We start from the raw sequence: 16,432 nt of genomic DNA, 5'->3' as shown, positions 1-16,432 counted from the left end.
AAGGGGAGAAGGAAGATAAGGAAAAGATACATGTGAACTGCAACCCATTGTGACTCTCGGTTTTGTTCGTTTTGAAGTCTGAGTGTGTTCGTTCTGGAGACATAGTGCGGGTCATCTGGTTCTATCAGAAGCAAGTATTTTGGACAATGGGTTATATTTCTATCGCGGGAGTCAACCGAAGTGACAACAACAGGCTATCCCTGCCCGCTTATATGCTTTTGGTTGCAGGCTGGTGATTTTGATTAAGGTTGTTGCTGTTGACTGTGCAGACTGCTATCATTTATCAACGGCATCAAGAGGGCACTGTCGGTTGGGATCGTATAACAGTATGGGGATATTGCACCGACTTGGAGACCACACCGTAGGTTAGACCCCTAACGCATGATCAGCATTGTGATGGTGCACAAGGAATCCGTTGCATTGTCGAACTAACACGATGTAATAACCTCGAGACACTTAATACCTAAACAGGGACATGAGAGTAGACAAGTTAGAGATGTGCCCTCGTAAGGGCACACATGAAGAATTTCCTATTATTCATGGGTATAATACGCGACGTGAAACTAGTTATTGGTATTGTCATAGCCGGTTTCCGGCATCAGCCATAATGTGGCTTCGGATATCTGAGCCCATTCATGTCAAGACACACAACTTTCCATCATTCATTCCCTTCAACAATTATGCTCGGTCGGTGATTGTCATCCGCCACAGTAATCATATCAAGTCGTGACTGCATCCAACTAGGTATTCGACGTATATAGGAGACTGCGTTTAGTAGTCGCCCTGGCCGTAGTTACCACCCTGGTAGCCACCACCCTGGTAGCCACCCTGGCTGTAGCCACCACCGTAGCCACCGCCGTAGCCATTGCCACCACCGTAGTTACGGGATCCGCCGGCGGGTCTAGCGTTGGCCAAGTTGACCCTAATACGGCGACCATCGAGCCTAGATCACATAATCCGATTAGACGACCCATGACCATGACCAGGGGTGGATGAAAGGCTTACTCCTGCTCGTTGAGTCCTCCAATGGCAGCATCAGCTTCCGTTTGAGCGGAAAAGGTGACGAAGCCAAATCCCCTGCTGCGGCCGGTCTCGCGGTCTTTCATGACGATCTAATAATTTTGACTTAGCGACAGGGGACTTCACAAAAGAGCGAAAGAGCAAAAAGAGGTAATCAATAGAATCGCGAAGGTCAGCTTACAGCGTCCAAAACGTTGCCAAACTCCGAGAAAGTCTGACGGAGAGACTCATCATTGGTGTTCCAGGAAAGGTTTCTTTTAATTTTGAATTTGATAAGTAAGACAACATTCCATATGTGATTGTTTCATTAAGATTTTTTTTTTTTTCTTAATTTTTTTCATAAAATTTTTCTGAATTCAAGAACTGACCCGACGTAAACTTTCGCAGAAGACATGGTGAAGGATTTCTGTTGGAGTACGGATAGTACTTTGATTGATTGTGGTTTTGGTGGGAAATAAAAAAGACGAAACCTGGTGGTAGCGGGGGAGACAAAATCAGAATTTTAGCAAAGTGGATAAGGACGGTAGTAATGGAGGGGTGGCCGATATTTATACGGGAACGAAAGAGACGACACGTAGCAACCCGTGATGAGATCATCCCAGGTCACGTTGGGCATTCCTGCAGTGCGCGCACATCCTGACTCATCATGCTTGTGTACATAACTACTAGTGATCTACGGGAACCACGTGCTGCTTTGCATCTTTTGCCAAACAGAATACTCTACTACCCAATCTCGAAAAAAAACACAATCCTCTTCTAATTACATTGAGATGAATCACTATATACGATGCATAATACCTACTGCGCCCAAGTAAATTGCCGGTACGCCTGAATAATCGCTTCCCATCCGCCAGGATGATTGTACTCGATAGGATTCGATTGGTCGTCCAGGACCATAACGTCCGTCTTGCGGGTACTGATGGAATACCACACCAGGTTGCTTGGGGAATTGGTCACGCGCATCATGTTGGATTGACACGAGCCGTTGCACTGATGGCTATAAGTTCCATCCCAGGGCCCGTTGAAGAACGCCCATGCAGCTGAGTTATACAGAAAAATATCCGATCCACCATCCACGTTGGTTGCAAGCGAGGTACGGCACTTCTGATCATCTTCGTCACACCAAGAGAAGTCCGGGTCACCGAACTCGGATTCAGCGGTCCATGGAGCGGGAGCAGTCTGTGTAGCTCCATCTCCTTGCATATATGGGGACTCCGACTGGAGAAGGCCTGCGTATACATTTTTTGCGTTATGGAGGTTGTAGTTATACAACCAGTTATGCTCAGACCCGGTACCAGTAAGCCAGGTTCCCTGGGTGGCCTCGACCAGAATACCACGGCCCGTGGAGATGATCGTGATCGGTCCACCGTCAAGGTTATGATCAGCCGTCCATCCCCAGAAGTTCTCAATATACGCGGACGACGTCTTCGTCAGATGGAGGATCATAAATGCTGCCATGCACTGGGATGTATCCTGATCGGTGCAACTGTTGGCAATAGTGGTCTCCGCAGTACCTCCTACGGTGGCTATCGTGTTCCACAATGCCACATCGCCGGGTGCACTGCCTGCCATGTTGATCTCGAGAATTTTCGCGCCCGGGAGAATCTCGGCAACACTGAATCTCATGTTCTGAATTTCAGCCACACCAACATCCCCCTCATGTCCAATCTGCACAACTGGCTTAGGGCTACCGGCATCTTTAAACGCGTCTCCCGCACCGGTAATCACCGCCCAGGCCTCGCCCACGATTCGAGAGCCTGAAGGAATGACGAGTGTATCCTTGACAAGATATACGCCGTATGGAAAGTAGGTAATCTTACAGTTTGCCGCATTGTTGGCCAAAATAGCGTTCAGGGATGCGCTATCGTCGGTAGAGCCATCACCCTTGACGGTGTACCCGTCAACAGCCTTCACATTAACGATCTGGTCATTGCTGTATTCGGCGTAGGTTGGCTGCGCCCTGGTGAAGTATTCGTTATTCGCAAGCAGTACGTCCGGACGCGAGGTACTAAAGCTGATTCCGCTCTCGTACTGACCCGGGGTGACGTTCCCCCAGACCCAGGTGTCGACATGCGAGACAGCGCCCAATTTAATATTATCTTTACTATCGACAGCGATGGCATTGCTGTTATCATGCGACAGATTCTGGATGAGGATCTGACTATTGCGATTTCCGCTGTCATTGGACGAGTCATGGAATCTAACTACCGGCCCAGAGTTGATAGAAGACGAGTCGAGCAGCACGAGACTACCCAGACTGTTGCTAGTCATATTGATGCCGGTGCCACAGGTCTCAAATGTCGCTCCTTGTAGTAGAGCCGTATGGCCACCAGCCGCTTCGAATGCCGTCGTACAGTATTTGAATGAGATGTTCTTGAAGTTGACTTGTTGGTTAGAGTTCTTGATACCTACAGCACCGCCGGTAATTTGCTACTTGAGTTAGTATTGGTCCGACTGAGCCTCAATACTGCAAACGTACCACATCCGTAACGGCAATTGTCGAACCAGCCTTGATGTATATGCCGGTGTGGCCCGTGGAGCTGGTCGGCATGTCAATCTGGACATTGGTCAAGCCGGAGCCCTGCGCTACACCCCACTGTAGCGCCGTGATCTTTGTGTTCGCGCTGAGAGCGGTGGTGTCCAGCACCACATTTCTCATAAGAGTCATGAAGCTGGTTTCCGGGTTTCCATTGCCGGAGTCATACCCCAGGACCAAGGTATCACCGTCGAAGTTCGAGGCAGCCTTCAGCACTGGAGGATCCAGCGGATCTCCGGTTATAATGGTGCCCACGCGTAGCTCCAGTGTTTTACCTAATTGATAGGTTCCCCCGGGGAGGAAGACCTCCGCAGGATAACGAGTGACACCGCTGCTTTTACGACTGCCGCCTGAGCCGTTGTCGTTGATGGCCTTTTGTAAATTCGATGTCTGGTTACCGGACCCATCGTTCCTGGCACCGTAATCCAGGACGTTGCGCCACACAGGATAATCCGTATTGTTTACATTGGGGGCATAACCACGAGCATCCCCGCTGTGATCTTGATCAGCGAGCCAGTAGCTTGTAGGGGCGCTTTGGATAGGGCCTGAGCATGTCCCGCTGGCTGCGACAATTAGACTGTCAATGCCACTTTGAATTTCCGCGGATGTTGTGTCGCTCGATGTAAACTGAGATACTTGGCCAATGGACGAGGATATTGCTGCGAGCGATGAAGGAATGACGGCAGCGGAAGATGAGGCGATTATGCTGGCCAACCCTAAGAGGGAGAGGAAGTCGCGCATGCTCGGAAATGAATGACTATTATGGCTACAAATGAAACAATCGAAAGAAAAGGGAACGGACGGGTGTAGTATCCCGATGTGTGGAAATTGACCTACAGCTGAAACGGGCCATGGCGTCTGCTATATATGACCCGCCGCAGCTGAGCTGTCACAATATCGGCCACCACTACGAGAACGAACGAGACAAGCGGGTCGTGTGTAAGCAAGGTCTAGACTGATGGTCCTTGTGCCTGGGCTTGAGGTACTTCTACTCCTACGGAGATCGCTAGTCTATTCGGCGCACCCCAAAGTGGACCCGCTTTGGGGCTGCAAGTCTGCGACATCTTCTGCAGCGTCTGAATTGTGATAAACTCACATGGCTGCAGGAAGTGGTAGTGATCCGGTGATTGGGAATCAAGAGAGTAAGAGATCGTCACGTCTAATTTCCTTTTCTTGTTAAGGGATCTCGCTAGTTTCCCAATAGGATCTGGTGAGATGCAGGATCAACTTAGGGCTCAACCTACGAACCAATCAGGGCCGTCCAGCAGCCACGCGATGTCTGAATTATTGCTCGCCCCTTGTATTGTTCATAATATTGAGTACTAACCAAGCTGAGAACAGTTAGTTGCCCTGATAGCGACCGTCACTTCGTACAAGTTTGGTTTAAGTCGAGTGTCATCGGGCAAATACCCTTTTGGGAAAATGGTGTTTACTACCGAGAGATGTGATAAAAAAATCACGCTGCGCAAAAGCTAGGTGCAGTCGGAAACATTTCACCTTGTCTCATTCTATCTTCTTTATCCTTTATTTTTATTTTTATTTCGTATTTGTATCATTTTCCCCTCCCCTTGTGCCGAAGAGCGAGTGCTGTTTGATGAGACTCGAACGGTTCTGTAGGCGGCCAAGGCGCCCGATGTATTATATATCTTGGCCAAGTCCCGTTGGCATTATATATCTTCAATTCGAGAACTCCAATGCTGAACGAAAAAGAATGTGGCTGTAAATGCGTGGGCATGCTAGTTTATATCTATATGGATACCAAACCCGAGAATTCGCCCTTTGCAAAAACTAGAAGTGTACAACGGTCACTTATACGACTTAGCCACGCGGGAGCAACTCTTACAGTCTCTTTGCTGTGCCCTACTTTAGATACGAAATAATAGCTCCACCATGCCATTCCATTATATGTACGTACCCCAAAGGCCGGGATATCTTCGCCTGGCATACGTATAACCCGACAAACCCTATGTAAAAATCCACTTTCCAGTTTCCAGTGCGAGGGAATGCCAGGCAGAACTAGTTAAATGAATACGATTGTATGCTAGTGTTTTGGTTGTAGTTGTTCAGCCTAAATGCTCGACCGAAGGGCTCAGTACTCTGAGGATGTGAATCGCGGATTGACATGAGCAAGTATCTACAGCTTGCTATACTGTGACTATCTTATCCCATCGCTAGTGTCCTCTGGTATGATTAAAAACAGCCCAGGCTAGCTCGCTCAACCAACATAAGCCGAGCCCTTTCATCAGCCATCCCAATCGCATTCCTGGGAGCGAACTGCCGGATAGATATATCAGATTCTTCCCTGCGGCGACACAAATGAGCTATGGGCCCTGTTGAACAAATAAGTATGGAGTTACGCAGTGAGCTAGTTTACACGATATGCTATTATGCCACTGACGCCAAAGAGGCACAAGCAGCACAAAAGACAAAAACAACAGCCCCCAAGCCTTGCATAAAATATGCATATCAGATCCATTTTCCACTTGAAGCAGAGTAAGTTTCAGAAACAATACAAATTCCTCCAGACGATGTAACCATGATAAGCACAGCCGTGAGATTCCTCACCCCCAATTCCCGAAGTGGGACAATGATCGACACGCGCCGCCCGCGAACATTGTAAACAACCCTTGCATGCGTGCTCTTGTAGCCGACCACTATCTAAGCCCGATCCAGTGCAAGGGGGTCCGAAAATGTAGCCTGATCCGATCGTGCAGCGCCTTATATCTAGGCTAATTTCCGTCTTACTCCTACCATGTTGTAAACATCGCCCAGGAACTTTAATCCGATCGAAATGAGGCTTCAGTCATTGATCGTGCTTTTGGGCACTGCCCCATTAGCCCTAGCCTGGCTTCCCACCGACCAGGGGCGAAGTCTCTCGACCTTCACGAATACAAACACTACGAAGATCCGCGGCGTCAATCTGGGATCCCATTTCATCATGGAGAAATGGATGGCTAGTAGCGAATGGTCTAGTATGGGCTGCGGCGACTACAAGAGCGAATGGGATTGCGTGAAAGGTATCGGGCAGGACGCGGCTAATGCAGCTTTCAAAACACATTGGCAAACGTGGATCACTAAGGATGATATTACTCGGATGGTATCATATGGTCTTAACACTATCCGCGTATGTAATACAGTCATAATAAGAATGTACTCTGTATCTGACACAACCCACAGATCCCAGTCGGCTTCTGGATGTACGAAGACCTAATCAATGATACCGAGTACTACCCACGCAACAACTCAATCGAAGATCTAACCAACGTCTGCCAATGGGCGTCCGACGCCGATATGTATATAATTATTGATCTCCACGGGCTACCGGGGGCTCAGGAGCCGAATCAACCTTTTACCGGTCGGGTAGGGGACTGCCTGTTACATTCATTTCCATTTAGCCATTCTAGTTGAGCATATCCTAACTTGTATGTAGTACGTAGACCCACCGCAATTCTACCAAAGCGACGACAACGCCGAACGAGCATACAAGTTCTACGAATGGATACGAGAGCAAATCCACAACAATCGCTCCGCGTTCAAAAATGTCGGGGCCCTGGAACTCGTCAACGAGCCTCTCCAGAATACGGAGAACGCGGACACGAACTGGATGGTTGAGCATTTTTATCCGTCGGCTATTGATCGCATTCGCGCGAAGGAATCGGTCTTGGGTGTTTCGGACGCGGATGCGTTGCATGTTACTCTCATGGTATGGTTGGTCTTATTGGACTATTTCATGGGGAAGCTAATGAAGTATATAGGACGACAAATGGGACTCAGGTGGTAACCCTACTCGCTCTCTCAATGATACACAGAAGGAGAAGCTTCTGTTCGATGATCACAATTACGAGATCTATCTAGTTCGCAACGCCGAGACGATAGATGATATGATTACGGATGCATGCGGTGATAATCGCACGTCCAATGTTAGTCCGAAGGTTGTAGGAGAGTGGAGTCTGGCATTTGATAATACAGGTGATAACTTCCTGCCCATGACCGGCGATCATGCGAAGTCGTACTCGAAGTGGTTCTCGGCGCAGCAGAGACAGTATGAGGCGCTTGATGGGTGGGTCTTTTGGTCGTGGAAGACGGATACCGTGCCCAATATTGAGCAGTGGAATTATCAGAGTATGTTCTTATCTTACCATTGATAGAGAGTGGTGGTGCTAACTGAAATAATCACAGAGGCTGTCGACGCGGGTATCATTAGCAAGGATTTGAATGCGCAGTATGATCAGAATCCGTGCTAGCTCTGGACGACTTTAGTGTAATCTAGATTAATATTGTCTGGGGGAGGCTTGAATCATATGTGACATTCAATGTATTATGAGTCAGGAATCGTGTAGTGTGCGTAAGTTATGCTATACTCCTGACCTATCATATGACCAGAGGTAATAGCAAATGAATAACGAAAATTCAAGTATAGTCTAACGGCCTCCAGACATGGAAACATGGCCATAACAGTGCTAGCATCAGAGAGCAAATGGCGTATCAAATCCTCCACTCTCGCGGTCAATTGGTTTTGTCCTTAGCAAACCGTCCAGTAAAAGCCCGAATGCGCTTCCCCCAGATAAATATCGGGATGCCTATCAGAGACAAAAACCCGGTGAGTGCAGCAAACGTGTTGAAGGTGCCATCATAACCATGCAGTTCGATGAAAGGAGCGGTACCATAACTGGTTCCAAAGGAAGTGATACCTCGGAAAGCACAGACAATCACCAGCAGTGGACCAGCACGCGCCAGGTAGCTATCCAGCAAGTAGGTGATCGTAACAATATTGACGCCGACGAAGCAGAAATAATATGCCGCTACGGCCCAGGCGTAAACAAACCAGTGGTAATCATATGGATGGGCTCCCCCTTCACCGTATAAAGAACTGGTAAACGTGCCTATCGCAGCTGGCAATATAAGTGGAATCAGACGAGTCTCGGGCTCGTGAAGACCGTTGTTCCGCTTTGCGCGGAACTTCACCAGCCAGTCTGAACTATGACCTAGGAGAGGAAGGGCGACAATGGCGACCACGATCTGTCCACAGTTGATGTAGCTAGCACTGCTGTTGGGCCAATTGTAGGGCGCAGCAGAGATGATGGTGCTGTAGGTCGTTCCAATGGCTACGTTGACACCAATCACCAAGCCGTTGAGGAGGAGAGCCCAAAGTACGTTCGGAAAAAGGAGAAGCTCCGCTGTTTGCTGCGTACAATGTTAGGGTTACTACTGACAGAAGTGCTAGCTTTGATGATGATAACATACCTTCAGCACTTCCCATACTTTGAACCACTCCGGCTTGCCATTCCACAGGCGTAGATCAGACTTGAATGTGCGCGGAGAGTAGTTGACAAAATCGAGCTCTGGACGCTCGGTGCAAGGTACTGCCTCCGGATGGTTTGGTTTGTTGTCGTCAAAGCCCTCAGTAAGCACCTCATCACCTGACGAAGACTCTTCCTGGTACGCTGACAAAGATCGCTCGTACTTAGTTTCAGGTAAGAGAAAGAATGTACCGACAAATAGAGCCCCAGCTAAGACGGCACCAAGACCATACCACCATTTGGGGGTGATGGCCTCCGCGATAGGACCGGCGAACAGGACCCATACCGTAGTAAGGCAGACTTGAATAGCCTGCTGACCCATGAGAGCTCTACTGCGTTCATGCACAAAGAATATTTCCTGCGCATTTGTCAAACAGGAACAAAAAATTGTGCTAGTTAAAATAATATATGAAGTATTGAAAAGGGTGCAACACTCACCTGTGAGATCATGGGAACAATCGATTCACTTTGACCCGCAGCGAGGCCAACCAGGATTCTTGCGCCAAAGTGCCACTCGTACGTCTTTGCAGTTGCACATAAAATAGCCCCGACTGCAAGAATAGCAGTGGAAGCCAGCATAACCACACGGCGCCCAACACCAATAGCTAGAGGCATTCCGATCAAGTTACCAATCCCCCTGTAATACAGACCCGTTAGACACTCCTTAGCAAGATGAAATCCAGGTGGATACTGGAATGGCAAAGTATCCCATACATGAACAGAGTTGGGTAGGTCATCAGGTAAGTGATTCCATTATAGGTTACCCCCACCTCTTCATATTGAGGAATATAGAAGCCTAGCAGCCCGCCAAATCCCGACACAAGAGAAAGACCGAGGCATGAGACTGAATGGAATTAGCACGTCGAGATTCAGGCTCAGGTCAAAGTAGGCAGCCTACAAATTGATATGACGACGAGGATGGTGATCTTGCGAAGCATGGACAGATTCAATGGGTCTGAAAAAGTGATCTTGTCAGATAGTGCAATGCATCAGCAGGACTGAGACGACTTACCTTGAGGATCGGCGGTTGGGGTCGGGATGTAGATGATGCTGCCTTCGGTCAACTTCACCGTGCCCATCACCTTGGTAGCCTCGTGCTTCTTCATTTGGCCAGTCTCAACTGCCTCAATGTCCTCCACATGACCAACCGAGCTTTTGTCTTTCTGAGACATGGTAGCTACAATGTGCCCTGAAGACTCTCGAATTCAAGACCAAACGCTCAAGATAACGAGGAAAGAGTAATGTGAACTGGGGTCGAGGGCAAAGGGCAAAGTGATAGTGCCCCAGGTTCTGCAGTGGAGAGCCCACTGTATGTGAACAACATCCAATGTTTATATGGAAACAGCAACGAATGCCATACATACAAAAAGTAAATAAGGTTGACGAATTCCTGCCACGGCGACAAGCAGCTACCCCGGGCCCCCCACATTTTCCGGGGGTTTAAGTCTAAAGACCCCGCCGAAGCCATCTTGCCAATGTTCGGCCACTAAGGTTGCCACCTCGTTCTCCCCCGAGTGAGGCAGGCATTGGTTCGCATCCCTCCGAAGTTGTCGATCGCGCTGGACTCTCTCCTCTTTCCTCTGGAACCCAGAGAACCGAAACACGTATTGTCGGGTCTTTGACTACGTGTTTGAAGCTATTCGCCTCATATAATCCATCGTGGTTTAATGAGGAGAAGAAGTTCAAAGGGTGATGAAGCTATAATCGAGTGGATTTGTGTTTGTGAGGGTATATCGTATTATCTCAATCCCACTCGACCAAAATGCCATGGACATCAAGGTCGCGCCTTGAATACCTTATCCCTAACATATTACGTATCATGAAATTAACCATGTGAGACTTCGAACGTAGTTGAAATCATAACGGTGACCATAACATTGTAACTATCAATTCCAGAAGACTAATACATAAGACATCAATACATTCAGTACGGCTTGACTCCTGCCAGCTTCAGTACCGCGTCGGTCAACACCGGCTTCTCAAATGGCTCACTTCGGTCCTTCGGGCACACCTTGCCATCTCTCATGGGCTTCTCCGCCGCTGGACGGATGTTGCTATAGTTTCCATGTATTAGCTGTGCGTAATTTCGTGCCATGATGGAGGAGACTCACCAATGGGGCCAGTGGGTAGTGCCCAGATAGTTCTCGAAGCAGGTCTTCTTCAACTCCAATGCCTTCTCGGTGGCAAAGCGTTTGGGAGTCATACAAATATACTGTGCGTGACGGATCTGATCGGCTTCGGGGAAGCAAGCATAGTGCATCGTTCGGGAATCCCAGAGGACAAAATCACCGGGTTCCAGGTTGACCTTGATGAGTTCGCACCCCCGCTCTTCAAACCACTTCACATCCTTCTCATGGAATAGGAAGAGGTCCATGTATTTCAGCTCCGGGGGTGGGGCATCTTCATGATCATACTGATCTCGCTTTTGAGCAAAGAACTCATCGAAGAGCTTGGCAGATCCCTTCATCAGCATCAGACCGCCATCCTTGGGGCCATTGGGGGCAAAGTTAATAAGGCCTTGAACAGCTTGCATTCTTGAGAAACATTAGCATATGCACGACTACGACAGTGAGTAGGATACAAACCCTTTCCGATTTGGGTTCTGATCACAGTGCGGCCATGGGCTCCAGTTGAGATCCTTTCGGCGCGGGAGGGAGATGTTGATACCGTCGAAGGAGCAAAGCAACTCCTTCGTTTCCCATAGCTTTTCGAAAATTTCAATGATAGCTGGCTCGGTGCGTGCTTCCCAGACACTCTTCTCATGAGTGGAGCCGTAAGCAAAATACATTCTAGCAATGAATATTAGTTAGATACTTTCCCCGGGTCTGTCCGAGATAGTGGATTGCGTACCCTCCCTTGAAGCTTACTGGTAGATGCTCTGCGGTCCAGGTGCTCTCATCGTTCTCATCAAAGCCAAGCTCGAAGTTCTTCAACCATTCAATCTGCTTATCGGCATAGTATTTCGCACGCTCCGGGCTGATTACATTCTTCAGGACAACACAGCCATTGCGGTGGAATTCATCACGCCAATCACCGTATGTACGGCCGCTGAAGTCAACCAAGTCCTTGATGGTAAAGGACTCATGGGTTGCTTCGGCAATTTCTTGGATCTCAGTAGTGGTGGTGGACATGGTTCAAAGATTTTCTTTCAAAATTCACAATACTTGGTATTCGATACTGCTCCGAGGACTGTGATGCACTTGCTGATTCAATTTGACGGGGCATTTTGAGAACACTTAAGTAACTGAGCCCTTAACCGGTCACCATGTTAACAATCATCGAAGCGCTCCTTCGGCGAATAGTGCGGGGACAAGCGCCGAGCACGCCGGGAGGAGTCTTGCTAATTCATGGCTCACTTTGAGTACTTGGTTGTGGGTGAACTTTTGGTGTCGGCCTGCTCCGAAGACGCTCGGAGGCTAATTTAGCTCTCGGCGGGTTTTGACTACGTGACCAGTACTGAGCCACCCCCATATTCCACCGAACTTTACCCAGTACTGTGTCCTTAGTGGCCTCAAACCTGGGACAAGCCGAGAACCCTAGTGGCAGTAGTACGCAACTAGTACAGGCGAGGCCATCCCTGAAAGCACAGTAAATGAAGCCTAGCGTCATACTGTTGCTCTTGGCGGCTGGAATGGCTGAAGATCCTGGGGAAATGAGAAGAAGGTACAGAATGAACGGTAAAAGTGACATCTGACCACTTGGATTTCCTGTGATATGGCTTAGAATATGTACTTCTCAATGCTACGAATTGATCTTTCCTTGTTTATGCTTATGTATACGGTTTTCTGCGCCTCTTCCTGTATTCCTTCCAGTAGCTCAATTCTGTTCGCTTTGTAAACTATATACACTGAAACTATCATATCTTAGACACAAAGATAAACCCGAGCTGACATATAAAAGCACATAACCAGACTGTAGCGCACAATTAAGAAACACCAATTGGTATCGAAGGAATTCGGCTTATTCCTGCCTGTCACGTGGAATAAGGTGGAGGTGCCCTAACTGCGAGGGCCTAGATGTCTTGTTGACAGCCATTCCCTGTCCCCATAGTCAATGACAAATCAGCTCATTGGCTTTGAAATCGGCACATGGACCCTGGGCCTTAATACCTCCTGTTGTTGCTCGAGCTTGCCGTAGCTCTTTAGATTTAGTGTAGGGTAGGTAAAATGGGCCGCATATCAAGACTGTTAGTGATGTCTGAACAGCAAATTTGGTGAGCGAGGTGGATGCATGCATGGTGAAGGGCGTGGGAAAGTGAAAGTGATAGTACCCGTCATCGCTTGGCGAGCGACAGCGATCAGAACCTGTCGCGAGTTTATATTGAGACTGTACTTGGACCATCTCTCAGGAAAGCGCATCAATGGTCTCGTCTTGCCAAGAGTATAGAGCCAGCAGCAAACACCAGGCTGACACCCATAGTCCGTCGAAATTGTACCCACAAGATATTACACGCCTCTTGAAATGAAGCGCACCGATTGGCGCCGAGATAGCTTCGGCAAATGTGGAGGACTGCTATCCGAGGTCATTTGCCACAACCAACGCTAGGGTAAATTCCTGGCGAGATCGGCATTTGAGCAATCTCCTCGCTTCAGGACCATAGCTCCTAGCCAAGATCCTGCGTCAGGTTCCCCCGCATTTTACTCTAATCCCCCGCTTCTGTGGTGGGGATTCCAATCGTGAACCGGCGATTACCAAGACGTGCATTGCCGTTGCTCCTCGCTATCGTCATGTCGCGTACTCACGCGAAGGTGTAGCAATGGTCACACGGATTGCTTCTTCATGCCAATGCTAATAGTCGCGACTGGGTAGTCTCTATCATGAATAGGCCACCAATATGCCTTGGAGAATCATTGTCCCCTCTAGGATACGGCGCAGAGATTCATGATGGACCGACCACCCGCTGCCAAGCGGCCTCGGTTGTCGATGGCATGTAATATTTGTCGACAGCGAAAAGTGAAGTGCGACGCGGAATATCCAAAGTGTCGCAATTGTCGAGTACGGAATCAGATTTGCGTGACGACTGATCCCCAACGCCCTGGGGTGCCAGGAGTGAGAGAATGGCTTGAGATGCCTGAGAAGATCAATGGGCACGGAGTAACGCAATGTGATGGATCGCACAAAGAGACAGCGTGTCACCAAAATGATCAAAACTCGCCGCCGAACACATCTCCCCAGCAGCAACCTCAATCGCAAGAGGGTCAGCAGCCCTCTCCATCTGTCGAGGACAACCTTGCAGATGAAAAGCTCAGCGAACTTTCTCCAGTTCATCAGCCTTTCGACACGTCGCTCAATGTGGAGCGTGGAACGAATCGGATGAAAATTTTGGGTGGCAGCAGCTCGCAATGTCTTGCCAAATCCTTAGATGTTTACTTTGAAGCTGCACGGTTAAAGCCAGTGTCGGCTTCTTTTAGTCACGGCATGAGACATGCGGAGGAGCTGGACATACCATTGACTTTATCTCTACCACCCTTGCCTGATCGAGATTCTCGCGATCGCTATGCGCGTATATACCTGGCCCGGATTCACCCTACATATCCCATCTTCTCACCTCATGCGTTTCGCGAAAGTATGGCGCAGCTTGCCACGATCGCCGATTACAGGCACCTCCCTCGGGATAATGTTCCTGTACTCGTGCTTGTCTACCTTGTCGTAGGATTGGGGTCGGACGAAGAGGCTCAAAGTGTGACCGAAGCCGGGGAGAAATATCTTCAAGCGGCGGCCGGGCTCGTATCTCATCTCGTCGCAATACCATATCTACCCACAGTGCAGGCCCTACTGGTTCTGACGCTGATGTATAGAGGTCGAAATCAGGAGGGACTGGCGTGGCAAACCTTAGGCATGGCGATCCGAATCGCATACACACTGGGAATCCACCGACCCCAGACAGGGCCCGCGCTGGCCACATCCAATAACTCACATGATGAAAGGCATCTTCCAACTCAGATCTGGGCAGTTTGCTGCTGCTTGGAAAGGATGATGCAATTAGCATGCGGTCGCCCTTCATCCATTAGTGTCGAACACGTCAATCCCGTTGGCAGTTTGAATTGCCATTCACCTTACCTGCAATGGAATCTAGGGCTAGCTGAATATCAAGGAAGTATCAGTCAGCATATCTACAACTACCATCCTGGCTCGAGAAATGTGCGACATATACTTCTGGATACTGCCCGACTGGACCGGCTGCTACTCTCATGGGCCAATGTTATCCCCCCCGATCTGCGACCAGGGAGCGATATCTTCTGCCCTGAAGAAGAATACCACATGGCTGCATACTTATCCATGCAATTCCACGAAACTCTTATTGCCCTTCACCGTGCCGCGCTGATAGCGCCGACAGCGAGCTTTGACGCAGAAATAGAGAAACACTGCTCCGATGAACCATCTAAATTTAGGTTGCGTAATGGAGAGTCTATTTGTGTTAACAGTGCCCGAGCAATGGCTAAGTTGACCATCGAACTGTCCGAGAGGGGGACAGCTTCGCGTTTAATTCCAGCTGGGTCCTCGTTACTGGCGTGTATTGTTCTCGCTATCCATCTGATCAAAAACCCGAAATCTCGCCTTCAGACCATGGACCTTGAGGTGAGAACCGTTACTCTGCTATTCACAGACTTTCCTGCTTACGATCGATAGCTCCTGAAACTATGTCTCGAGAACTGCAGTCAGCAGCTAGCCCGTTGTAATTCAGACCCGCGATTCATGGAGGGTATGCTCTCCACCCAATGATGTCTCTATAGTCAATGTAAACACACTGACCTCATGCCATAAATAGGTCTAGCTGCCATGTACGACCAGATAGTCCTTTACCACCGTGTTTCGTCCCCATATGCAGAAAGAAGGCACACTTTAGCCACAACGCATCAATCGGATCAACCTCCACTGAAGGCCCCAATATGGCCACCACGGAATAGCAACCCACAGCCTACATCGAATATCGCCATATCCCATAGCACATCAAACTATCCAATACCCCATAGCGTCCTAACCCCTGCCACATACGACGATAGTGCCCCACCTGTGAGCCACATGGGGTATGCAGCATGTAGTGAAGAAGCTCATATTGTAGCACGTCCTCCAGACCATGCTCCGAGAGGGGGTTTGCTTGATTATTCAACGGCAACGGGCAAGGATCAGCCTCACTACCAGCAGGGCGATACAGCTCTTCACGATACTGGCTCCTTGATAGATCAATTGGCCCCCTCCGGTGATGGCTTGAATGAGGTAGACAGACTATTTCCCTTTGAGGGCTACAATGTAGAAGATTTGTGGAATTGGATGCTATACTTCGATGGACCACAGCCTGCATAGACCAATCTATTTCTAGCAACCTGTCATATATAACCGCTTTAGAGAGATACAAGATTTATTCGATTGTTCTGTCACCAATTCTCATGCCTCATTTTAGGTCACCCCAGGCTCATAATACAGTCGCCAATAGAGAGGCCTGTTCTCAAGCTTTTTTTAAAGGTAAAGACGGACGTATTGAAGCCATAAGTCAGTAATATCAATTTTATCTTTTATCAACATCGTATTGACCACCAATCGTGGATATATAGATTATAAAGCGGTCTGCTTAAGA

At 48.7% G+C, this 16,432-nt stretch overlaps 5 protein-coding genes across 5 annotated transcripts; 1 reads left to right on the top strand and 4 right to left on the bottom strand.

Moving 5' to 3' along the window:
- Positions 1-771: 771 nt before the first annotated feature.
- Positions 772-1,414, bottom strand: AO090023000366 (RNA recognition motif domain-containing protein; the record flags this gene model as incomplete). Its single annotated transcript, XM_001820873.3, has 4 exons — positions 772-943; positions 1,006-1,112; positions 1,202-1,274; positions 1,389-1,414. 4 exons carry the CDS (start codon positions 1,412-1,414, stop codon positions 772-774), a joined length of 378 nt encoding a protein of 125 aa, XP_001820925.1.
- Positions 1,415-1,818: 404 nt separating this feature from the next.
- Positions 1,819-4,297, bottom strand: AO090023000365 (glycoside hydrolase family 55 protein; the record flags this gene model as incomplete). Its single annotated transcript, XM_001820872.1, has 2 exons — positions 1,819-3,450; positions 3,500-4,297. The coding sequence occupies 2 exons, from the start codon at positions 4,295-4,297 to the stop codon at positions 1,819-1,821; spliced, it is 2,430 nt and encodes an 809-aa protein (XP_001820924.1).
- A 2,998-nt stretch (positions 4,298-7,295) lies between these two features.
- AO090023000364 (uncharacterized protein) lies at positions 7,296-10,028 on the bottom strand (the record flags this gene model as incomplete). The annotated part of the gene is made up of 7 exons (XM_023235564.1): positions 7,296-7,377; positions 8,088-8,740; positions 8,801-9,214; positions 9,295-9,493; positions 9,571-9,700; positions 9,755-9,811; positions 9,869-10,028. The coding sequence occupies 7 exons, from the start codon at positions 10,026-10,028 to the stop codon at positions 7,296-7,298; spliced, it is 1,695 nt and encodes a 564-aa protein (XP_023090574.1).
- A 752-nt stretch (positions 10,029-10,780) lies between these two features.
- On the bottom strand, positions 10,781-11,987 carry AO090023000363 (uncharacterized protein; the record flags this gene model as incomplete). The annotated part of the gene is made up of 4 exons (XM_001820870.1): positions 10,781-10,910; positions 10,968-11,390; positions 11,442-11,645; positions 11,707-11,987. The coding sequence occupies 4 exons, from the start codon at positions 11,985-11,987 to the stop codon at positions 10,781-10,783; spliced, it is 1,038 nt and encodes a 345-aa protein (XP_001820922.1).
- A 1,753-nt stretch (positions 11,988-13,740) lies between these two features.
- On the top strand, positions 13,741-16,161 carry AO090023000362 (uncharacterized protein; the record flags this gene model as incomplete). The annotated part of the gene is made up of 3 exons (XM_023235563.1): positions 13,741-15,435; positions 15,508-15,559; positions 15,626-16,161. The coding sequence occupies 3 exons, from the start codon at positions 13,741-13,743 to the stop codon at positions 16,159-16,161; spliced, it is 2,283 nt and encodes a 760-aa protein (XP_023090573.1).
- Between the last annotated feature and the right edge of the window lie 271 nt (positions 16,162-16,432).

Source organism: Aspergillus oryzae, chromosome 3, assembly GCF_000184455.2.
Source record: "Aspergillus oryzae RIB40 DNA, chromosome 3".
Taxonomy (NCBI): domain Eukaryota; kingdom Fungi; phylum Ascomycota; class Eurotiomycetes; order Eurotiales; family Aspergillaceae; genus Aspergillus; species Aspergillus oryzae.
Note: the sequence above shows the minus strand (reverse complement) of the source record. Positions and strands in the feature narration are given on the sequence as shown.